Source organism: Rhinatrema bivittatum, chromosome 4 (assembly GCF_901001135.1).
Source record: "Rhinatrema bivittatum chromosome 4, aRhiBiv1.1, whole genome shotgun sequence".
Lineage (NCBI taxonomy): Eukaryota > Metazoa > Chordata > Amphibia > Gymnophiona > Rhinatrematidae > Rhinatrema > Rhinatrema bivittatum.
This window is the reverse complement of record NC_042618.1, coordinates 441,340,721-441,365,296: the sequence shown is the minus strand read 5'-3', so window position 1 is coordinate 441,365,296 and position 24,576 is coordinate 441,340,721. Positions and strand designations below refer to the sequence as shown.

General features: G+C 41.6%; 1 protein-coding gene across 1 annotated transcript in view; it reads right to left on the bottom strand.

Annotated features, from left to right (window-relative positions):
- Nucleotides 1-24,576, bottom strand: part of LTA4H (leukotriene A4 hydrolase) — an 88,431-nt gene that overhangs the window by 54,416 nt on the left and 9,439 nt on the right. Inside the window, exons 3-8 of the mRNA XM_029601565.1 lie at nucleotides 12,593-12,713; nucleotides 5,436-5,504; nucleotides 4,444-4,548; nucleotides 3,786-3,838; nucleotides 2,700-2,772; nucleotides 858-998 (exon numbers count right to left, since the gene is read on the bottom strand). Coding sequence (XP_029457425.1) covers nucleotides 858-998; nucleotides 2,700-2,772; nucleotides 3,786-3,838; nucleotides 4,444-4,548; nucleotides 5,436-5,504; nucleotides 12,593-12,713 — 562 coding nt within the window. The remainder of the gene's footprint in view (nucleotides 1-857; nucleotides 999-2,699; nucleotides 2,773-3,785; nucleotides 3,839-4,443; nucleotides 4,549-5,435; nucleotides 5,505-12,592; nucleotides 12,714-24,576) is intronic.

The following is a 24,576-nucleotide window of genomic DNA, read 5'->3' as shown; positions in this document are numbered from 1 at the left end:
ATGCAAAGGCTGTTGATTCTACATTTCATTTCTTTGGTTCTATTATTTTTTTTTTTTTAATTTTTGGGCTAGATCCATAAGTTTAATGAAAAAACATTATTTTAGTTTCTAGCTCTTATATACAGTGCATTCAGAAAGAATTCAGACCCCTTCACTCTTTTCCACATTTTGTTACATTACAGCCCTAGTCTAAAATGGATAATATGCATTTTTCCCCTCCTCTCTCTACACATAATGCCCCATATTGACAAAGTAAAATTAGGTTTGTAGAAATTTGTGCAAATTAATTTTAAAAAACCTGAAATATCACATTTACATAAGTATTCAGACCCTTTACTCAGTACTTTGTTGAGGTTCTTTTTGCAGTGATTACAGCCTCAAGTCTTCGACTGAATTTACCACACGTGGACTTCAATCAGGCTGGAGAAACATCTCCGGGATGATCAATGGAAACAGGATGCACCTGAGCTCAACTTTGAGTGTCATAGTAAAGGGTCTGAATAATTATGTAAATGAGATTTTCAGGGTTTTTTCCAATTAATTTGCACAAATTAATCATTCACATTTCACTTTATCATTATAGGGTATTATGTGCAGATCAAGGAGAGAAAAAAATGCCTACTACCCATTTCAGAAATCAAATAGAATAACAAAATGTGGAAAAAAGTGAAGGGGGCTGAACACTTTCTATCTATCCTGAAAATGTGGGTGCTACTGATTAAATGGTTCAGGAGATTATATGCAAACAAACAGACAGAGGAAAGGCATAAGAAAATATTTGGGGGAAAAAAGGCACTACAAAGGTTCAAATTCGGAACTGAAACAGAATTAAAAAAAAACATCCAGGACTTTCTTACCAGTAAAGTAGGAGTCACAAAGGTAAGGCAGGGGTTCTCCATGCCCCCATAAGGAAAGGAGGGTGGTAACACCAGCAGGTCGTACTGCCCCCAGACGTAGGGCCCGACTAGGTCTTCAGCGGTCTGCAGCATGGATTCAGTCTAGAAAAGAAGAGGGAAAGCCCAAAGTTTATTTTTAAAAACGCTACATTCTCTTTTTAAGTAAAAGCTGCATTCCTTTCTACTGTCGGGGAATGAAGATGATGAAACACACACAGATAACAAACTCGCTAAAAGAATCTCATTGTTTGCTTCAAGCATTTACTGGCTCACGCCATGTGTCCGAGGCATCTCAGCTGGGGGCTTTGTAAGCAGAGGACTTTCTACAGCCGTGGAATTCATTACTGGATGCATTTTACGCGGAACCGAATGCGCCTCTCACAAGCTGAGTGGAGAGCAAGGACCTGTGCACATCGGGTTTTCTTTTTAAATACCCCCATGCCCTGAATATTTGTCCGGATGCAAAGCTCCCCTCACTCGTGCCTGAACATCTCAATACTACCTGAGCATGGGAGGCCTGGCCCCATTGCACTAAGATTTCTCCACCCTTTTCCCCCCCCAATATTCCTCTCTCCTGCCCACCTCACCCCACCGCAGATGCCCAGGGCACTACACCAAAATCCCCCCCCCCCCCAAAACAAGGTCTCCTCCATCGACAGCGGGGCTTCCCAAACCTGTCCTGTTGATCCCACAGCCAGTCGGAGTTTCAGAATAGTTGCAATGAATATGCATGAGATAAGTTTGCACACCTTGAAGACTTCGTATAGTCACTGTGGACATCCTGAAAAGTCAGGTGGCTGTGGGGGGTCGCCAAGACAGGTTAGGGAGGGACCTGCTCTACAGCACTGCAGCTGAACCACGGGGCCAGCTCACGATCTGTACAACAAATGTGTGTACACGCATACAGGGATACAAATTGCACAGGCTGGGCAAACAAATAAGCGTGGGAGTAGCTTGCTTATTGTGGCAGTTACTACCCCCTAACCAATTAAGCTAGATACTTCACTTAGATGCAGCTTCAGCACTGCTCTCTACAACAATGGCAGGGGTGGAAGGTAACTAGAACCAAAAAGTTACTAATAAGGGCCAAGAGTAACAGATAAGTATGAGAAAAAAATAAGTGTGAAAGCTTGCTGGGCAGACTGGATGGGCCATTTGGTCTTTTTCTGCCATCATTTCTATGTTTCTATCTATGCTTCTATGTGTGTATTTCATAGCAGATCATGGAGTATAGTAGCATGGTACAAAGCATAACATGAGACTGGTTAAGCTCAATGAAAGAATGAGATCCCCACTTATAAGCACTGTAACCATTTTCTTGTATTTAACAGGTTGAAACTGTTGAATAATTCTCATTTCATAAGCTATTAATCAAATTTACTTAGGGAATAGCCACTGCTATTAATTGCATCAGTAGCATGGGATTTTCTTGGTGTTTGGGTAATTGCCAGGTTCTTGTGGCCTGGTTTGGCCTCTGTTGGAAACAGGATGCTGGGCTTGATGGACCCAGCATGGCAATTTCTTATGTTCTTACGTCACAACAAAGGGAAGAGTCCAGTTAACACTACTACAGGTCCAAATAACCCTCTCTTTCCACATTAAAGTACCTTGTACCCACTCGAGCAAAGATGGAAACCGGACAAGTTTTATGCAGAGTCAATGCTCATTGTTCAGAACGACTTTGCAAGAGGGTAATTTTCCGGTTTGCAGGCTGCAGCTGGCTAAAAGGAAAACTTGTAACATGAAAAAAACGTTTACCACCGGCGATCAACAAGACCAGGGTGAAAAAGCTCCGGAACCAACCTCTCCAAATTCATACGCAGCTTCATCCACCAGTTCCTTCTCGGACCACACCGTGGTCCTTGGGCCAATCTTTCTGCAAAAGAGCACATCTGAGCCAGTTACACAAGCAAAAACACAGCTCCGAGTAAACCCCCCACCCCCGCAGTGCATTAACAATAATTTGGGACAATGACAGACGTTTGCTTGCAGATCGGGAGGGGGTAGGTAGGCTGCTTTCAAAGCCATTCACCCGGGTAAACTGGCAATGTGAAGAGACCCCCTCCTCCGCACAGCTAAAAGTGTGTAAGTGTGTGCTCTGAATCGGGATGAAGAGAGGCAGGGGGGCGGGGGGAGAGTAACAGCGTACGCACATGGGATTTTCAAATATCCGCACGCTATTTTGCCCGCCCTCGGCTGCCCGCACAGAAGCGCACAGGGGCTTTTGGCACGTGTGCTTTGCGCGTGCCGATTTCCAAATGGAAAGCAATGCGGGTTTCCCTTAGTATAACTGTTGCAATGCATGCGGTCTAAAAGTGCACAGGGACGTCAAACAACGCAGGCTATTCAAAGTAACCCCTAAACGGATTTCTGAACACTCATCAGGAAAAAAAAAACCAAATCATTTTAAGCACATATTTAGGGAGCAACAAAATTGCTCAAAACCAGGTGTAACCCTAAAAACAATGGGGTAGATTTTAAAAAGGTGCGCGCGGATTTACGTGCGTAACCCTTTTAAAATCCGGCCCAATGTGTGTAAATATTACACCAGAAATTGTGTGTGTTAGAAATGGACAAAACGTACTTTTTAAACCAAAAAAAAAAAAATTGCTCTCCATAGGGAGTCTAAAAATTGTTAAGGAATGAGTTGATAGTTTCATATAAAAGTAGCAACCGTTACCTGCCCAGCTAATTGGCGCCATGATGTGAATTATAATCATTAACTACCAACCACCTTCATCCTCAGATTGCCTTGAGCCGCCTTGACAGATACTGTGCGACACACACACACACACACACACACACCCTATTCCAGGCTATAAGGAAAAAACAAACACAACAGGGCAGTCACATTATTTAACCACACACAAAAAAATTTAATTTGCTCACCTGCTTTCTAAGGGACCAACCACCAAAGCAAGCAGGTAGCTGGGGATTGGAACCTAAGAAACAGACAAAGTAAATAATTCTTCTAATTATAAACGAACAGCAGAAGGAAGGACAGAGACAAGCTTAAACACCCATGCAGAAATCAAACATCAGTCAGTCCTGTCTGAAGGGATGGGCAGAAGCACATCTAGAACTGTACCCTGCCGGCCCAGGCTTCTAAAAAACTATGGGGGGCCATTTTCAAAGAGTTTAGGTGACCACTTTTGGGAGTCAGACACCTAAATTTGTCCCCTTTGAAAATGAACCAGAACACTAAAAAGTGGGTGCCCACGGGGGATGGTGTCAAGGTGTGGAAAAAAAGAAAGTTAAGCACTTAGTACTGGGTTTTCAGCACTAGGCACCTAATCTAGGCAAATTAATTTGCAGGTCTAAATCTTAGGCTCCTAAATGTAGGAGAATTTTCAGCTGAAAATTTAGGCCCTGAGGGTCAGCTCTAAATCTCCCTCAAATGTAGGCACCGAGCAGATTTTTTTTTTCTTTTTAAAGCTTGAGCCTCCAGGAGTCAGCTTTGCACACTAGGAAGGGTTTTATCTGGCTCTGAACTCTTTCAGCACTCAGACCTAGAGCTCTGAACATGGACGACAGCTGGAGCGCTTACGCTTTGCTTGAACCTGCAGATCTTCCTGCTGCTGTCCTCTGGGTCGGGCGCCTCTCCATCGTGAACAGCACTCATTAGAGCAACAAGCTCTTTGGGAACAGAGACCTCAAATCGGGAAGGAAAAGGACATTATTCTATTTCACAGATTTGTACTTAATGTCCCGCTGCATCTGTCAGTGACGCATTTGCCCTTGAATCCGTTGCTTCACCACGGCCCTGTCCCATAGTCCCCCACCTCCAATGAAATAACTAATTATATTACCCACTGTGCAAGAATTCACAATTTTAACAAAAGTTACAACAGATGAAAGAAGGTTGCACACAAGATGGTGGGGGGACTGAGTAATAAGAATCACCAAGGATTCAGAAACCGGGCCGGTGCGCCCCCCGCGCACCGGCCCGGTGGAGATTTGCCTTGTTTACGCGCAGTGACAAGATTGGGTAGGGAACTTTCCTACCCCCCCCCTTAACTACCCTCCCCTCCCTCTTCCCCTTTGAAGGCCCTACCTTTTGTAATTTTCTTTATTTCGGAACTTACGCCAGCTGTACCAGTGGCCTCCAGCCCCGCCCCGCCCCCGGGACCACCCCTTGATAGAGGCCTGGCTCGTGTGTGCGTAATAGGGGTTAACCGCGCGCAGCCGGGCCTCTTCTAAAATGCGCGCAAGGCCCAGCCACACGCGTAACCCCCGTTTTCCCTGCGCGCAGGGGATTTAAAATTTAGCTGGATGTGCATAGTTTTTGCGATGAAAAGTACCCGCACAGGTTAGCAGGTGCAGGCGTGCCTGCCTTCTTCTCCTAGGGGTAATTTTCAAAGTGAAAGTCTGTGCATAATTCCACCTTAAAAATCAATGGAAAATTCATGTGTAAAAAGGTACACACAGACTTTACCCTTAAGCAAACAGTCTCAAAATTACCCCCTAATGGGCTAGCGCTTAGCTGCCAAATTAGATTTTGCCTCCGGCAGCCCCATTCCAATCTTTAGGATCACCTACCTGTGCATAGTAGGTTTGTTTTACTGAAGGCGTGTCCTGGCAAGGCACAATAGATCTGCAGTGGATAGCCTGCAAAGACAGTTATAATCTCAAATGCAAGTCTCTTCTGCATGTAAACTTAAGTAAAACATTATGGGCAAGGTGTATTCAGCATGGACTATAAAGACAGTCTAGAAGGACTAGGATAATCTGTACACATGCATATACACATGCATGAGTGGCTTAGTGGTCAGAGTAGCAGGCTAAGAGCCAGGGTTCAAATCCCACCACTGCTGCCTCAGGTGCAACCGTGGAGCTTGGCTTTCAAACCTGTCCATGGTATGGCAAGTGTAAGTGGAGATTAATACTAGCATTTTATAAACTGTGAAGCAAGAGCCGTACAGCTCATAAAATACCACATATTTCTGCTCTGAAAGTATGCATGAATCTTTCCAATGCAAGAAAGTGCACCCTCTCTCTAACCATTTTATAAACATGCGAGGGTACATTTTACATGCAACCTAATCGTGGCACCGTGCGAATAAACACCCAGAATCAAATGCAGAGGCAGGTATTCCATTAAGTATGCATGTACGCTTCTTTGAAAAATCCCTACTTGTGCGCGTTCTTGGAATCACCAGTCTGCCACCAGTTCACCCTCCAGACCCCCTAGCATTTCACTTTCTCCAGTTCACCCAGACCTCCCACCCAAAAACAGCAGGCAAGAGATAGGTCCGAGTTCATTTGTGCAAGTCAATTAGCAGGAGTAAGCGTACGAACAAGTTTGCTAACGTGTATGCTTATATTTCTTTCAAAATGGCAACTTGTGCGCACACTTCTGAACTCCAGTGCAGAATACTCCTTTTTTCCCTTGGTATAACATATGTGAGAAACCAAAAATACCACACGTATTCTCGCCATTTATAAAATAGCCCTTGCATGCGTACATGTTGCTTACGCACGCATACATGCTATTTTAACTCATGGAACCCCTTTGAAAATTCACCTTTTAGACTCTCAGCCCTGTGGGAACAGGGATTAACCTATTACACCTGAATGAAAGTCTTCTTGAGCTTGGATTTGGAAAGGATTGTAAATAAATCTAAACTCCAAGCCCCTTCAATTGTAAAAGGCCAGAAGCTATCACTGCCTACCTCACTTTACTCCAGTCAGGGCTAGGGACGTGTGAACCAGCTTCAAAGAGGTTCACCCTCCAACTCGATAAACCTACAAACATTTGCCTCAGGTTTGTCCAATTGGGTTTTTCTTCCTTCTCTGATTTTTTTTTTTTTTTTTTTTTTTTTAAAGATAAATCATAATTGCAGCAAATCTGCGTCAGTTAAACCCAGCACAGATTTCTTCACCATCAACAGATGTCGCCTCAAAATTTTCCCCCCGCTTCTTTGGGCTTTCAGATCAACTGGAACTGGCCTCTAGTGGGCTAGGATGCTATGAGCCTTCTTTTTCAACTCCTCAGGGATCCCTTCTCTGCTTTATATCCCCTCCCAGCTCACATAGCCCAGTCACTGCAGCAACAACCTTCAGCTGTGGGGCATGCAATCGCGAGTCCTGAGTCAGCCATCAGGTGTCACTGTAGCGCAATGCCTGGGACTCCCTCCCCAGAGTTATTTAATTTGTGAATCTCCATCAAATTAAATAACCCACTCCAGTGAATCTAGAGGGAAAACCAACATATCATTTGAACCCAAACCAAGTAGAAATGTGCCCAATTTCCATTAGCTTTCCAGTTATTTGCATAGCTTTAGTCAGGAGCACAATCCATTTCTAGCGCCCCACAGTAAACGATAAGCAAGAAAACAACCAATCTCAGCACAGCATTATATAATTAGATGCTCTGCGAGACTGACAGGTCACATGGAGAATAAGTCAATACAGACTAAAAGATCCCTTAAACAAGGTTATAATCCAACTCCCTTCTGCAGAATATTGTGTGAGGATGAGGCTGACTCTTATTTTACCAAATCAATTTAGGATAAGAAATGTTTTTAATGATCTAAAAATGTAAAATAAAAAAAATCTTTGCTTCATAATCTTAGCTCCTTTCCAAATGCCTGATGGAGAACTGTCTTAGCAGAACAAGCTCATCTCACAAACAGCATTAAATGTAGTAATAACGTCTGAATGCACAAACACATGCATTCTACTCCTGCATAGTGTCCTTAACAGCTTGCAACCTTCCATTCTCAACTGTGCAACCAAATGAACTTTATGCAAAGCCTACTAATGTCTGTCTGTGTGTGTGTATGGATCCTTTGATACACATTTCTCACTTAGCAGTGCCTAACACAGGTTAAACTAATCTTTCTAATAATATTTATGGACGTGATTAATCAAATCTTCTCCCTTTCTGTGCTTATGAAACTTTTTTTTTTTTAATCTTATACATTTTTAAGTCCTAAGTTATTCGTAAACAGTTTTTTGCCATGTACCAGAGCATTCAATCCAGAATTCTTACACAAAACGCACTATTGGCAGTAGTTTCAGCAGAACAGAAAGATTAAACTCAAGGCTTAATACCACAGATGCTGAGGTTGATTCTTTATCTCCCTCAACACCCCTTCCCATCTCAAGCTGCATTGCCGGAGCAGCATGAAGAACCCTCGCCAACCTTGGAGGCACCACTCTTCATGGCCAGCAGAGGCCGCCACAATAGCAGCAGCCACCTCACCTCCCCAAGATAGTGCCCATCGCCTCCATGATTCACCTGGCCCAGCCAGAGCCTCAGACACTGCAGCAGAAAGTGCGAGAGCCTGAGGTGAACTGAGGAAAAACATCATTTAATCTAAATCTTCGACCAAACCTTCTATTTTAATCTCAAAACAAAAAGTTTTAAGAACCTAAACACAAGTCCAGTTATAAAAACAGAACAGAATTAGCAGAACAAATTGATCTCATAGTAACACAGAAATGACGGTAGAAAAGAAGCAAATGGTCCATCCAGTCTGCCCAGCAAGCTTCTTATGGTGGTATCTGCTGTGCAGTGCAGGTTATCCCCATGTTTCTCTCTTACTGGGTGATGAGCCTTCTTGAAAATTCAGACACTGCTGCTTGACATGCACTGCTTATGGACTTGGCCGTTTAAGCAGTCCTGTGCTTTTTCCCTTATACAGTCTGGGATACTGATATTCAAACATAAGTCTGGTTGTCGTCTGAATCCAATTCTTCTCCCACCCCAAAACCCTCAAAGCGGAGAGCGATTTTGCAGTTGTGTCTAAAGTATCAAGGCTTATTAGTTAAGGGTAGTAATCCATGCCTTCTGTTAAGGGTAGTAACTGCTTCTCCATGCAGGTTACCCCCATGCTTATCAGTTCCCCAGACCATAAAATTTGGAGCCCTTGTTGGTTGTTATCTGAAAAGTGGAGGGAAGGAAAAAGTTGGAAGGAAGGCAAAACGATTATTGGCATGGTTAAAAGGTGAGGTGAAAGAGGCTATTTTAGCCAAAAGATCTTCATTCAAAAATTGGAAGAAGGATCAATAGAAGAAAATAAGATAAAGCATAAGCACTGGCAAGTTAAATGTAAGACACTGATAAGACAGGCTAAGAGAGAATTTGAAAAGAAGTTGGCCATAGAGGCAAAAACTCACAGTAAAAACTTTAAAAAATATATCCAAAGCAGAAAGCCTGCAAGGGCATCAGCTGGACCGTTAGATGATTGAGAGGTTAAAGGGGCACTAAGAGAAGATGAGACCATGGCGGAAAGATTAAACTATTTCTTTGCTTTGGTGTTTACTGAAGAGGATGTTGGGGAGATACCCATTCCGGAGAAGGTTTTCATGGGTAATGATTCAGATGAACTGAACCAAATCACGGTGAACCTGGAAGATGTGGTAGGACTGACTGACAAATTGAATAGTAAATCACCTGGACCGGATGGTATAAACCCCAAGGTTCTGAAGGAACTAAAAAATGAAATTTCAGACCTATTAGTTAAAATTTGTAACCTATCATTAAAATCATCCATTGTACCTGAAGGCTGAAGGGTGGCTAATGTAACCCCAATATTTAAAAAGGGCTCCGGGGCAATCCGGGAAACTACAGACCGGTTAGCCTGACTTAAGTGATGGAAAAAATAGTGGAAAGTGTTCTACAATCAAAATCACAGAACATATAGAAAGACATGGTTTAATGGAACAAAGTCAGCATGGCTTTAACCAAGGCAAGTCTTGACTCACAAATCTAGTCCAATTTTTGGAGGGGTTAATAAACATGTAGATATAGGTGAACCAGTGGATGTAGTGTATTTAGATTTTCAGAAGGCATTTTAGAAAGTTCCTCATGAGAGGCTTCTATGAAAAGTAAAAAGTCATGGGATAGGTGGCGATGTCCTTTCATGGATTACAAACTGGTTAAAAGACAGAGAAGAGGACTAAATGGACAATTTTCTCAGTGGAAAAGGGTGACGTGAAGTGCCTCAAGGATCTGTGTTTTTCAATATATTTATAAATGATCTGGAAAGAAATAAGATGAGTGAGGTAAAAAATTTGCAGATGATACAAAATTATTCAGAGTGGTTAAATCACAAGTGGATTGTGATAAATTGCAGGAGGACCTTGTGTGACTGGAAAATTGGGCATCCAAACGGCAGATCAAATTTAAATGTGGATAAGTGCAAGATGATGCATATAGGGAAAAATAACCCATGCTGTAGTTACACGATGTTAGGTTCCATTTTAGGAGCTACTGCCCAGGAAAGAGATCTAGGCGTTATAGTGGATAATATTTTGAAATAGTCAGCTCAGTGTGCTGTGGCAGTCAAAAAAGCAAACAGAATGTTAGGAATTATTAGGAAGGGAATGGTGAATAAAACGGAAAATGTCATAATGCCCCTGTATCACTCCATGGTGAGACCACATCTTGAGTACTGTTTACAATTCTGGTCACCGCATCTCAAGAAAGATATAGTTGCGATGAAGAAGGTACAGAGAAGGGTGACAAATGATAACGGGGCTGGAAATGCTTCCCTAAGAGGAAAGACTAAATAGGTTACCACTTTTCAGCTTGGCGAAGAGACGGCTGAGGGGGGATATGATAGAGGTCTAGAACGGGTAGATGTGAATCGGTTGTTTACTCTTTCGGATAATAGAAGAACTAGGGGGCACTCCATGAAGTTAGTATGTAGCACATTTAAAACTAATCAGAGAAAATTCTTTTTCACTCAACGCACAATTAAACTCTGGAATATGTTGCCAGGGGTTGTGGTTAGTGCAGTTAGTGTAGCTGGGTTTAAAAAAGATTTGGATAAGTTCTTGGAAGAGAAGTCCATTACCTGCTATTAATCAAGTTGACTTAGAAAATAGCCATTGCTATTACTAGCATCAGGAGTGGGGGATATACTTAGTTTTTGGGTACTTGCCAGGTTCTTGTGGCCTGGATTGGCCTCTGTTGGAAACAGGATGCTGGGCTTGATGGACCCTTGGTCTAACCCAGTATGGCAACTTCTTATGTTCCTCTGCCATTGAAGCGGAGAGCAATGTTCCAGTTGCTTCAAATCATCAAGGCTTATTGGCTAAGGGTAGTAATCCCCATGCCTTCAGTTAAAGGTAGTAACTGCCGCTCCATGTAGGTTACCCCCATGCACTCTTTTCTTCATTTCCATCCTCTAGCCTTTAGGGATCCACAGTGTTTATCCCACGCCCCTTTGAATTCTTTCACTGTTTTTGTCTTCACCACCTCCTCTGGAAGGGCATTCCAGGCATCCACCACCCTCTCCATGAAGATATATTTCCTGACGTTGGCTCCGAGTTGTCCTCCCTGGAGTTTAATTTTCTGACCCCCCTAGATCTCTTTCCAATGGAAAAGATTTGATGATTGTGCATCATTAAAACCTTTCAGGTATCTGAAGGTCTGTCTCATATCTCCCCTGCACCTAGAATCCCAATTACTTACGATTCCTGCACGTCATCCCAGAGAGAATGGGGCAGAATGAGACAAGCACTCCAGCTGAGCTCTATCTTCTTGCAGCCTCTCCCATAGTCTCAGAATGGCCTCAGAAGGAGCCTCTCTTGTCTAATTTGGACAGTGACAGCATTAATGCAAAGCAGGGAAGCGGCATGTTGATGATGGTGGTGGTGGGGTGGGGGGACAATCATAAAAAAAAATCAAAAAAAAATCACAGGGCTGTAGAAAAATAAAATCATAGAAATCACTGCTGAAACAAATTGAGGGACGATTCTCAGAAGCTTCTGCACAGATGTAAGGTCCATGGAGAGTTTTAACCCACGGGCTATGCACATCGTTGATCCCAGTGGGTAAGGACTGAGCAATTTCTGGACAGACAATTAATCTGGATAAATGCCTTTTAAACATTGTCCTCTTGGTCATTAAAACAGAGTGCCCTACTCTGCAGAACCTCCTTGATGAAAAAGGCTTCTCTTACTTTGCCAGTTTCGACGCAAAGATAAACAGTAAGGACCATTGGTCCTTTTCTGCCGTCATTTCTATGTTTCTGTAGGACCCATCACAACATAATCTTCCTGTAACTAATCCAGAACCAGCTAGAAATAAAAATAAAATATAAAGAAAACCTGGAAGTCGATATTCAAGAGAGCAGTCCAGCTAACTTTGGGAATGAGCTGGATAAATCTTCGGGCTAGGAATTCCCCCACCTCCCAGCTCAAGAGGTAAATGTTTGTGCACGTAAGCAAGAGGTGAGGCTGGAGGCATTCCCAGGGCACCGTTAAACCATATCCACTCGGCACGGATAATCTGCACTGGCCGGATAAAGTTCTGTGCATAGCCTTATCTGAAAATATTCAGTGGCAGGCTTACATGCATAAGTCCTGCGCACAGCTTCCTCCGGCTATCTTTCCCGCTCACCAGTTTACTGAATCTTGACTTGACAGATTATAAGCAGGCCATGAAGGTGGTCTGTAATCATTTTTGCTGCATTCTTCACGTGTTACCATTCACGCGTTCGTTTACAGAACATTTTACCTTTGGCCACGACACGTAAACCTCACAGACTGTGGCACTTTGAACGACCTGTGCCTCCTAAAAACAGGGGCCTGGCAAAGGCTCCAGCTACAAACGGAAAAGGGCAAGCAGAGCAGCATTTCAGGGGTTTTAGCGTCTATTTTATTCATTAACAAGACAATACAGATTTTCTTTTTAAATTTAAAAGGACATTGTTACAGTAGATTATCTAAAGCTAACTCACCTGGCACTGGCTGAAGAGATAAGGATGTTTCTTCCCAGCGGTGAGTTCTGGAGGGAGCCACTGAAGCGCTGAAGCTTGCGGGGTCGTATCGTAAGAAACTTCCACAATCACATCTTGTCCTCTGCATTAAATTTCATATAAAGAGAAAGGGATTCACCACTCAACAATCTAAAAAAACGCATCACAGATATGGAACTAGCAGGTTTCCATCCACTCCTCCCAGGGGCAGCCTGGGCAAGACCCTTATACTAACAGGCATTGGAGGGAGGAATTAGAGAAGAAATCAGAGAAAGACAGAGTGATTTATAGGAGAGCACAGCTGAAAATTTCTCATTTATGTCATTTCATTTTCAGGGAGGTTCGTGTTGGTAGTTCTTTCCCTTTTCGTTTTAGCTAAATGGTTTTAGCTTGTGTTAAAACCCATTTAGGGCTTGACTTAATGTGTGCTAGGAATATTCCTACATTAAAGAAAATTAGACAAACAGCACAGTTTAGTACCGAACACAGTAAGAACAAGGACTGGGAGAAGCTCTGAGTTTCACATGGTTCTTTTCCTCTATCCACTGCCTTTGGTCTCTGGAGTACAAACAAACAAGATTCTAGAGAGAATGTGAGGGAATGCAGAGAGCAGGGCTTTGAAAAATGAGCCAAAAAATGTTTGGTTTTTTGCCCATTTGTGCGACAAAATATATTAACCTGGATGCACAAAGCAGTCATTCTTTCAACAGCTCTGCAAATTATTAAGTTAATTGTAATTTACATTATTGTGTGCCAAAGCATTTCTACACTTAAATGGGATTTAGTTTGGAAGGTCAAGATACAATCTGTTTGGTGTTAAAAGAAAACCAACACACTCTCAGATTCTTTAGTAATACAATAATTCATCTCATCGAAAGGTTTCTCATATGTAAAATGGTGGGGGTGAAAGACAGTTCAGAAAGAAAAGCTTCTCTGGGTATTTCAAGCTATTTTTCCACCCTGTGATTACAACACATAAGCTAATGTACCAGCAAATACCATCAGCTGCTTCACAGAAGCATGGGGCACGGTTTAAAAGGCACTTTTTATGTATGTATATACGTTTGCAAATCTTCTGATACTTTTGGAAATAACTGGACTGTAAATTGTAAAAAGGGCAAAAAGATGAACCTTTTTCACAAGTCAGACACTTCTACCCTCTACTTTCTCGGAGGGTTTCTTTGGACGGGAGAAGGCGGATTGTCCTCTGGTCTTGTGAGGTATAGGAAGAGAGGGGGAACAGTCACGAAGGGTGTCAAAGGCTCGATGCCGACCACTGTCTGGCCGCCTTCATCCTTCCTTTCTAAAATCCAGGGACCCCTCTCCCCAGGGTACATTATAGCAAGCTGCCAAAGCAGAGAAGCAAACAAACAGCCAACTCTGCCCTCTCGCCAACAGGGATGGGCAGTTTTCCGAAACAAAAACTTCCTATATTGTTGTGTGCACTGTTGGAACGAAACACAACCCCACCCCCTTCCGAAATTCTGGCATTTTTTTTTTCCTTTTGTCATTTTACACACGTTATTTGCAAGCAGTGCACACCAAATGAAGTTGTGAACCTTGCGGTGCTAAAAGCATTTAGTATATATTGTTTGTGAACCACGTTTGCAGAGAAGAATAAAAACAAAAAAAAATTATTAATAAAAAGAAAAAGACAAAATTTAAAAAGGAAGCAAAACAAAAGGGGTTTTTGTTTTTGTTTTTTTTGCATGCACACCCTTAATTGCGCCAGTACACGTGAACAGCAAACGAAATAGGAAATCTTAGTGGGGAAAAAAAAAAGACATGCAGTCCCATTTCCTTGTTATGGACAACTCAAAAGGATTATTACATAACACAGCCTTTTTGCTATTGTGCAAGCCTATTAAAAATAATTCATTCAAAACTGCATGTGCCATACGAATGCCATCTGAATTGAGTCACCAGAAACTGGCACAAACTGAAAGCAGTCAGACACAGGACTATTTAGGATTTTGGAAAGCAAGCAGACCACAGATTAGTTTTAGATTACTTCAGCACCCAGAAATAGTTTATGCCTCAGGAAGCTCAAGTAAGTCAGATTGATCAATTTCTTTTGTGCCTATTCTGGCTCTTTCCTTCAGCAAAGGGTGAAATAAAAGATTGTGTATGAATCACTGTTTTTACAGTTTAGATATTCTTAGGATTTTGTCTGCATTGCAGCCTTATCCTACCTTCTTGACTCCTGCAATGATGCCTCCCCACCACCAGAGGCCCTCAGTAAACCTCATCACTAGCTTTGCCAAGCTCCTCCTCTCTTCCTTTGCCATGTCTAAGTTTCAACCCTATGTAACCCTGCCTTGCCAGAAGCTCCCTGTCTTCTCCTGGTGACACTCCTGGCTCCATGACCTGCCCCTCGCTCCTTGTCCTGCCTTGTGGCCCTCTGGCCTTCTTGCTCTGTGGCCATCGAACTTTTCTGCCTGGTTTCCTACCTTAAGGCATTCTGTATCTTGTATCTGCCTTGAGGCCTTTGAGCCTACTCTGCTTGTATTCTGTTTTGTTACCTTTGGGCTTATATGTTGTCTGTTTCTTGTTATCCTTGTCTGCCTTGTCCAAACCCTGCTCTTGTTTACCTTGTCTGGTCTTGTCATTGCTTAGCCTTGTTGCACCCTGCCAGTCCTGTTTCTTCAAGTATCCTGTCCAGTCCTGCCTGTACCAGAGTCCTGTCCTTCCCTTGCCTCACCCTTTGTCTTGTTTAGTTCCAGGTGCTGCCCAGTATCCAATCTCATCTTGCCTAGCCTTGCCTGTCTGGTCAGTTCCAGCTTGTATGGATTCACACTCATGATGTACTATTGCCGCACAAACCTACTGGCCCCCCAGAACCTAAGGGCTCAACATGCAGAGAAGGGGTCTGGCCAGGCAGAAGACCAGCTCTTGTTCCATCCAAAGTCCTGCCTTGCAATCCCGTGCCGCTCTCCGGGTGGGTTCCCCTAACCCCAGAATCCCTGACAGAAATTCTGCTTGCTGTGATTCTGTAGTGTGCGCCATACATAGAAACATGGGCTATGGCAGCGGATGAGGCCTGTAAGACCTATCCAGTCTGCCCAGTTTCATTCCTAGTGACGTGCCGGAGATCCCAGTTGCTTTCTGACTTTCCCCACTCACTTTTTTGCAAACATGGTTAAGGATCCTCCATGTTTATCCCAAATTTTCTTGAATACAGTTACCATCCCTTTCAGTGAGGAATATTTTTCTTGATGTTGCTCCTGCATCTACCCCCTTAGAGCCACATGCCATGATCTCTTCTTCTAGAGCATTCTCTCCTCTGAAAGGTTTGCTTCTAGTGCATTAACCCCTTTGGAGTTTCATATGCCTCATTTTTTTCTCATATTTAGATCCTTCAGATTCATCTCACACAACGTTTCCCACATTTGGTAGCTTTGGTCTTGACTGCTACTACTCTTGTCTAACGTTTCTTTATCCTTTTGGAGGTACGGCCCCCAAACTGGACAATATTTTCAATGAGTTCTCTCCAGCTCTCAAGCTAGTGGGCAGTGTTGTTCTATCAGTTTTTGGTTTGTTTGGGATTTTTTTTCTTAATCACGGAACTCTTACCAGTTGTGCACCAGTTGGTGGCATATTCTTTCTTTTCATAAAATAATTCAATAAAGGGCTCCCAGGACGTCTCCAGCACATCACTACTGGTGGTGGTTAAAGTACTGCAATTTATTGGAGCACATAGTTTTATGCTTCACCTTCTTATTGCTTAATGAAGAACAATTAAGAACCAAACATCTGGCATTCATTAGTTTCTTACATACACCAAAGAATAGAGTACAAAGAACAAAAGTTGCATCAGCCTTTTATATTTCCCACCCCCACTCACAAACCCACATGTAAAATCTTTTGCTATGATAAAATTTCAGGGCGCCTTGTTTTTCTTTTGGCAGCCGGCAGCATTAAGATTTTCCTCTAGTACACACTTGTCCTATTCTTTAGCTGCAATTTTTACATGAATCTATAAAACATTTTAAACCTATACTGTTGATTACATTTTTATCAATTTTTATCATGTGTATATCTTATACAATACTTTAATTTTTATTGATTTGGAATTATGTTTTAAGTAATGTGCTGTTTGCAACACATTAACTTACTGCAATTAAAAGAAAAAAATGTTTTGATAAGTAAGACATAGATAAATTGAAACACAGGGACTTTAATTACTAAAGTTATTCAATAGAAACTTTTTTGGTTTGTGGATAGTCATAACAGACTGGCACATTTAACTAAGTATCCAACGTCTTTTAAAGGATACATTAATTGCTGGTACATTCCTTATAGTTTTCTTTCAGTACAGGTTCATTACAAAGACTTGCACATTTAACTAAGTATTCAATGTTTCGCAAAGGTTACATTAATTGCTTGCACATCTTTTATAGTTATCTTTCAGCATTGGTTCACAGTGACCTTCCCTTGATGATTTCACATCATTTTATTCACCTGAGATTCTTGATTGTACACGGTAAAGAGCTTCACAAATATTTGTCATTGTATAGTGATATAATACATGTTGTTTCTGTATAAGTAATGTAACATCAACAGTTTATTTATTTATTTATTGCGTTTTATATACCGTCATTCGGTAAAGCCATCATAACGGTTTACAAAATTTAAATTGTAACTCTTAACAATTGTGGAAAAAGTATAACAATGTGCATATTAAACAGAGGTTAAACATTTCAAGTCCAGAAAGTATCATTATGTGGGAGGAGGAGGGATTGTTTGTTCTGGTTGGAGAGAAGTTATTTTGAGATTTTTGGATGAAAGTTCGATTGGGAGTTAGGATGTTCAGAAGTATGAACATCCTAATTCAGTGTAGAATTTGCGAAACAGCAATGTTTTTAGGTCTTCTTTGAACGTTTTGAGGTTGGGTTGGGTTCTCAGATCTTTAGGTAGGGAGTTCCAAAATTTAGGGGAGGCAATGGAAAAGGCTCTCTCTCTTGTTGTTGTTAGATGCGCATCTCTGATGGGGGAGATGTTTAAGCATCCTGAGTTGTTTGAACGTAGGTTTCTTTGAGGATTCTGGGGGTTATGTTTAAGCCATTTAGTCCTTGATGATCATTGTTTAGAATTTTATGAATGATGGTCATTCATTTGTGTTCAATGCGTGCTTTAATTGGGAGCCAATGAAATGAGATCAATATGGGCGTTATGTGTTCATTTCCTTTTGTTCCTGTCAGAACTCTGGCTGCCGAGTTCTGCAGAATCTGGAGCGGTTTGAGGTTTGAATAAGGTATTCCAATTAGTAAGGAGATGCAGTAGTCAAAGGTGGAGAAAATGAGTAGTTGTAAGACTGTTCTGAAATCATAAGGGTTAAGAAACTGTTTTAAGTGTCTTAGGGTTAGAAGTCTGTTATATCCTTCTTTAGTTTTATTTGATATGTGTTTCTTAAATGAAAGTTCTTTATCGATGATAATTCCAAGGTTCCTGGTGTGGGTGGTGGGGAGTATAGAGTTCATTTGTTTGTCAAGTAAAGGCAAGGGTGGCGGAGTTGGATTGGGTTTTTTGTCCATGAGTATTATTTCAGTTTTGTCTATGTTGATTATGAGCTTCAGAGAATTTAGGAGATGTTTAATTGAGATAAGTAGAGTAGATATTTTCTTGTAGGTGTCTTCGATCGAATTTTGGATGGGAATTAGAAGTTGAATGTCGTCAGCGTAGAGGAAGTGGGTGATTCCATTATCTTTTGGTAATTGGCAGATGGGGAAAAGGTATATGTTAAATAGGGTGGCGGATAACGCTGATCCCTGGGGAACTCCAGTGTTGAGGTTGATCTTTTTGGATGGGTTGTTATTGATTAAAACTTGGTAGGTTCTGTCAGATACATAGGAAGAGAACCATTGTAGGGTGGTGTCAGTTAAGCTGATTTGAGTCAGTCGTTCTAACTGTATATTGTGGTTTACTGTGTCGAAAGCAGCTGAGAGGTCAAGGAGGATGAGTAGGTATTTTTCACCTTTGTTGAAGCCTCTTAGTATTATGTCATTTAGAGAGAGAAGGAGAGATTCTGTGTTTAGGTTTTTTTTCTGAATCCATACTGAGTTGGAGGTAGGATGTTGTTTGTTTCAAGAGAGTCGTCAAGTTGGGTGTGAATGACTTTTTCAATGGTTTTGGCTACGAACGATAGGTTTGAGATGGGGCAATAGATAGCGAGGATTTCAGGATCTAAGTTGTTCTTTTTTAGAATAGGTTTGATAACTGCAGATTTGAGGCATTTGGGGTAATTACCTTCAGTCAGGGATAAAGTGACAATTTTGGTGATAGTTTTAGATATGGTGGGTTCAATTGTTTTGAGGGTTGTTATAGGGATGTTGTCTATTGGATGGCTGGCGGGGTTCATTTTATTTATAGTAGATTGAATTTCAAGAGTGGAGGCGGTATCAAAATTTGACCATGATGAGGTTATCTTAGTGTTCAGTTTGATGTTTTGGTTGTTGTTGGTTATGTTGGTTTGGATTAGATGAGATATTTTGTTGTTGAAGAAGTCAGCAAAGTCATCGCTTCCATGTTTGGTACATGTAGAATCTTGGGTGGTTTTAGTAAGTTTCTGAACTATTGAGAATAACATTCTGGGGTTATGAAGAAATTTGGAGATTTTGTTGGATAAGAATTCCTTCTTTGTATTGTTGATGATATTTTTATATTGTGCTAAGTAGCGCCGATAAATATTTAGTGTGGTTGTATGTTTGTTTTTTCTCCATTCTCTTTCTTTTTTCCTGAGTATACGTTTGGCAGTTCTGATGTTATCATTATACCACTGGTTTTTGTGGTTGGATTGTTGTTTTGTCTTTGTAATAATGGGATTGATGCTGTCTACTACTAGTTTCGTGATATTTAGCCATGATGTTGCTGCATCCTTGGAGTTAGATAGATTTATGTTGATTAGTTTGGCTTGAAGAGTTTTTTGTAGAAGTTCAGTGTTGAACAGAGGACGGTAAGATATTTTATTTGGAATGATTTGAGGTGCTTTAAAGTTGATGTTGATAGATAAGTTGGCGGTCAGACCAAGGTATCTCTATGGTTTGAGTAGTATTTGATTGCCAGACTTCAGTGTTGATAAAGATGAGGTCGATGGTGTGACCTGCTTTATGAGTTGGAGATTAGATTATTTGCTTTAGGTTTAGTGTTGATAGTGCATCAATGATAGTTTGGCAGGTTTTTGAGTGGTTGGGTAAGTTGAAGTGTATGTTAAAGTCACCAAGGATGATGATGGCTTTGTTGAGAGATATGTTATTCATGATATATTCAGTTAGTGGGGAACAGTTTTTTTCGAGAGCTCCTGGAGGACAGTAAACAAGACAGATCTGTAGTTTTGGCGAATCAAATAAAGCAATTTCGAATGGTGGAGATATGTTTGAAGGACGAAGGGTCAGTTGAAGTTTTTTTTTTTAGATAAGCATTAAACCACCTCCTTTTTTATTTTTTTCTGGGAATTGAGGAGGTGTTGTATTCCTGGTTGGACAATTGGTTAATTAGCACGGAATCTGTGTTTTTGAGCCAGATTTCCGTTATTGCGATGAAATCTGGTTTGGAGTCAACGAGTAGGTCATTGAACAGAGGAATTTTTTTTATTATTGAACGGGCATTGACAAGTATGAATGAGAGTAGCATATAGCTTGAGAATTGGATATGTGTGTTTTTGTTGTTTATTCGTTGTTTCAGTTTGTAGAGAGGTTTAGAGGATGGGTGCTTCTTTTGTGCTGAAAGGTTATTGGAGGGCATGGGTTGTTTGTTTGTTAGTCATATTCTTATCTTCTGTTTGAGCTTTCTTTAGTTAACTTTTTATATCTGTTTGAATATAGATGTCACCATTTTTAACAAGATTTTTAAAATAAATTGGTTTTCATTAGAATTTTTAGGTTGATTGATTTTATTCTGGCTTATTTGTAGCCCCTGAGGCAGTGGCTGTTGAGCTGCGAAACTGGGCCTGAGTCGGGCACTTTTATGAATACGTCTCTAATTTAATAAACATTTGGAAAAGATCAAGGCATCTATTCTCTTTTGTTTACCAATCATTATCCATGGCGGTTAATTTAACAACAAAGTTTACTAAAGACATAAGTCTATAAGACTCCTGGAAGAGTAGCATCTTGTTCCGCTTTTGGCATTACTGTTATACTGTATCAAATCCATATACATACCTAATGAAGGACTACATATGTCATTGATCATTTTATAAAATCCTGCATTAAATCCATCCAGACCAGGTGCTTTGAATAATTTTGCCTGTCTTACCTCTAAAAGCAATTTGCTGCTCAATCAATGGAGCACTTAAAAAGGTAGATTTTAAAAGCCTTGCGCATGAAGAAACAGCCACAAACATGTATAAGTGGGCTGTGTGGGAGCTATGCAAACTTTAAATAGCTGGGAAGGGTGTGTGTACCAAGGGCATTTCCAGCACTGACACATGCATCACTATTGCGGTGTCTGGGTAAGTGCAGCTGGTTGCAGTCGCCCGCTGCGACAGGCAGATATAACAATATGAGATAGAGGAGAGGTCGTTACCACTTTACAGAGCGCTGGTGGCAGAACTGGAGCGTTAAAGACAAGAAAGGGGTAGGAACCAAGCATGCCGAGCCCATTAGAAGTATTGTTTGCCTGGGAGGACCCTCCTTTGAAGGGAATATCTAGATTGCACAAGGCACTGCAGACTTGTCAAGGGGCTTGAGTCCTCCCACTAAGTCTGATACCACAGTGGAACGAGGATCTGCAACTGGAGTTGGACACCTGAAAAATGGACGGCCACCTGGACTTCCTTGTGCAGCTGCAGGACAGAGTTAATGCTCAAGCTTTTCTATAGGGCATACCGGTATCCACTCTTTTATTCCAAGTTTTAACCAGGGTCTTCTAACATGTTGAGTGTGTACTTTCCTACATATGTGGTGGTCTCGCCCGCGCGTGTGATGGAGTTTTGGGAAAGGGTTCAAGCAGAGATTTGCGGAATCACAGGTTGACTGTGTTTATGCTTGTTAAGTATATGGGGGGCCACTTGCATGGCCACTTCTAAACATCTGCTGGAGAAACAAATTAACCTATGTGGGCAGATTTACAACAGCCACCTTGTGGAAATCTGCGCCCACACTGGCACACTGACGTCAGCAGGTATTTGAGATTGCCCTGGTGGAGACGTTTACCTATCTGTTAAGAAGTAACCAAAAGCTCTATGATGCAATATGGTTAGGGTCCTTCATTTTCAGTTTAAACCGATTTTAGACCTAATTTTAGACTGATTATAGAGCAACTCCAGTGCTGCAGATGTAGTGGGTCAAGGCTTCCAGCGACTGCTAGAAGCCAGTGTAAGTCAAAGATCCTGTCCCCCCCACCAGCGAAAGTGCTCGCTCTCCAGGATCGCTGATATGGCACTGGAGAGCGAACGCCTGCATTCCCCTCCCCTCAAGCAGCCAAAGTGCCTGCTGCTTAGTGCTGCCAATGCAGCATTTGAAGGGGGCCAGGCCTATCAGAAGCACTTTCTGGCAGGTTTCCTGACCCCACACCAAAGCAGATGTGCAGTGCTGCAGACCTTGGAAGCCTCGCTAAGCATGTTACCGAAGGAGAGAGGAGAAACCTGGGGCCACCACTAGTAAGGATAAATGCTATTGCAATGGAGGGGGTGGGGAGAGAAAGGGACACGCTAGGGGGATGGAAGCAGAGATAGTGGATGAGTGGGAAAATCTGCCTAATATTGTTTTATTGTACTGGCTTCGGTCCACCAAAATAAACTCTGATATTTACCCAGAAAAATAACGAGCCACATTTTTCCACTGATTTTCTCCTGTTTTTGCTCTTGTCATAATAAATACTGTTAAATTCCCAGGAAAAATAAAAAACATAAAAAATGAAGGTCCCTAACTATGGTCTAGGTATTGGTCTCATCAGGGCACGGATAATACATGTGGCTAGATCTCTGAATATTTTTCTGTCTATCTGCCCGTTTGGTTTAGTCGTCAGTGTTAAAAACGGTTTTGATACTGGGTTGTCCATTGTGCTGTACAGGGCAGGTTAGTTGTGTCCGTATTATCAAGAGTGACTTTTTGTTTTTCTTATATGTGTTAAATATGACACTACCTCTAGCCATATGTAAGTTTATGAACACATTAAAAGTTGTAAACTGATACTGCCTCCATAGCTGTGGATGTTTTAATAGCTTAAAAAAAAAAAGAAAGAAAAAAACTTCAGCTGTTTAAGGTTGAAGAGTACATACTTAAAACATTCATAGGGTTAATGCAGTCTAAAGGAAGCCCCAGGAACACAAGCCTCATATTGCACTGCTAAAAATAGCTTTCTCCGCTCCTGTGTGCCCTTTGCTGCATCAGGGATATATCAGAATTCTGAAAACAGAGGCACATGGACCAAACTTGGTCCAATACGAAGGAAGCTAGAAGAGTGGCTCTGTTCTGTTCCTCGAGACTTTTTTTTTTTTTTTTAGCACTTATTTTTGTTCGTCAGAACAAGCACCAAACAGTGAAATACAGTAAACTACATAAATACTGTTCTTCTAGACTTGATCATTCTTAAAAAAAAAAAAAAGCTGTCAAGTCAAGGTTGTCCATATTAGAGTCACCACTTGCTCTTCCTCCAAATTTCTCCTCTGCCTTCCAAATAGTAGAAAATATATCTTATTTTTAGGCAGGATGGCGTCAACAGCAACATGGTGAATTTGTCAGATATTTCTTAAAAAGTTGTTCTGCCATCTCCAATACCTTTGGGAAATTTAAACACCTATTATGATTTCCCATGGACTCTATTTTATGATATAATAATTCCTTATTTTGAACTGATGTCACATTATCTTGAATTACCATATCTAATATATCAGTACTTTCCAGAGCTCCCCGAGCAGAAGATTTTTGGTTAGGAGCCAAAACCTCTACATTCTGTGACAGCAAACTTATATCTGAAGAACATTTAGATACAGAGGTATCAGGACTTGCCGAACTCCCCAAAGGGCATCCAATTTGACCAGCAAAGGCTTGATGAAGGGATCAGGGGGTTTACTAGGTGGTTGATATTGAAAAAACAAAGGGCCTCTATCCCTGGTGTCTCACCTCAGAGTCCTGATTCTCCTCCTTCCCCAAAACAGCACTCCCGTTGAACACACACACACACTCTCTCTCCCTCTGAAGCCACTAACAATTTTAACCATGGACCACATCAGGGAATGGCTCCCTCTCCAGAGTCACCGGTGCTGACCTCCTCTCTCTGCGACTGTACTGCCACAAGGCGTGTCATGCATCAGACCAATGATGGAAGATGCTGATCAGTACTCTGGGATGCCTCCTCTTCCAGCTGGTCTGGCGCTCCTCCACCTGCACAATGAATGGGTCGTGCATCCTCGTTGGTCCCAAGAAGGTGGTTGACAAAGTGGTCAACTTTTTGTTGGTCAGAGGGAGTAGAGGGAGTTTCAGAAGAAAAAACCCTCACTTTCTTTTTTTTTTCTTTTTGCTGGCATTTCAAAGGAAATCAAGAATAGCAGGCCAGAGAATGTTCTTCACCCACACCTTCTCAAGTCACCATCTTAGCTCCTCTCCCTCGCTCACATCTTTTATTTGTCTCTGCACACAGTTTTATGCTTGTGAAATTTTGTTTAAAATAGCCCGACTGTGAAGCAAAATTAGGCAAAGCAGCTCAGTAACCATTAGTACGTAGCAAAACTATGTACAAAGCTTGTTTTGCAAAGCAGATTCTGCAAAAAATTACACCTCGATAAGGCATTTTTTAAAATTTCATAGCAAAACTACGCGTACTATTTTTATACCAGGCTTAGTTGCACAGAAATCCCAGTAGAAAAAGAGCATGCAGAAAATTTCAAATACTGTTCCACAATTTTGCGTGGATTAGTACATCAGACTCCAACAATGTTCCTACTGAACCAAGTTTTGCCCAGTTCTTCCCTTTACAAATAAAAGTATTCAATTTAAAAAACAAACTACAATTCCCCCCCCCCCCCC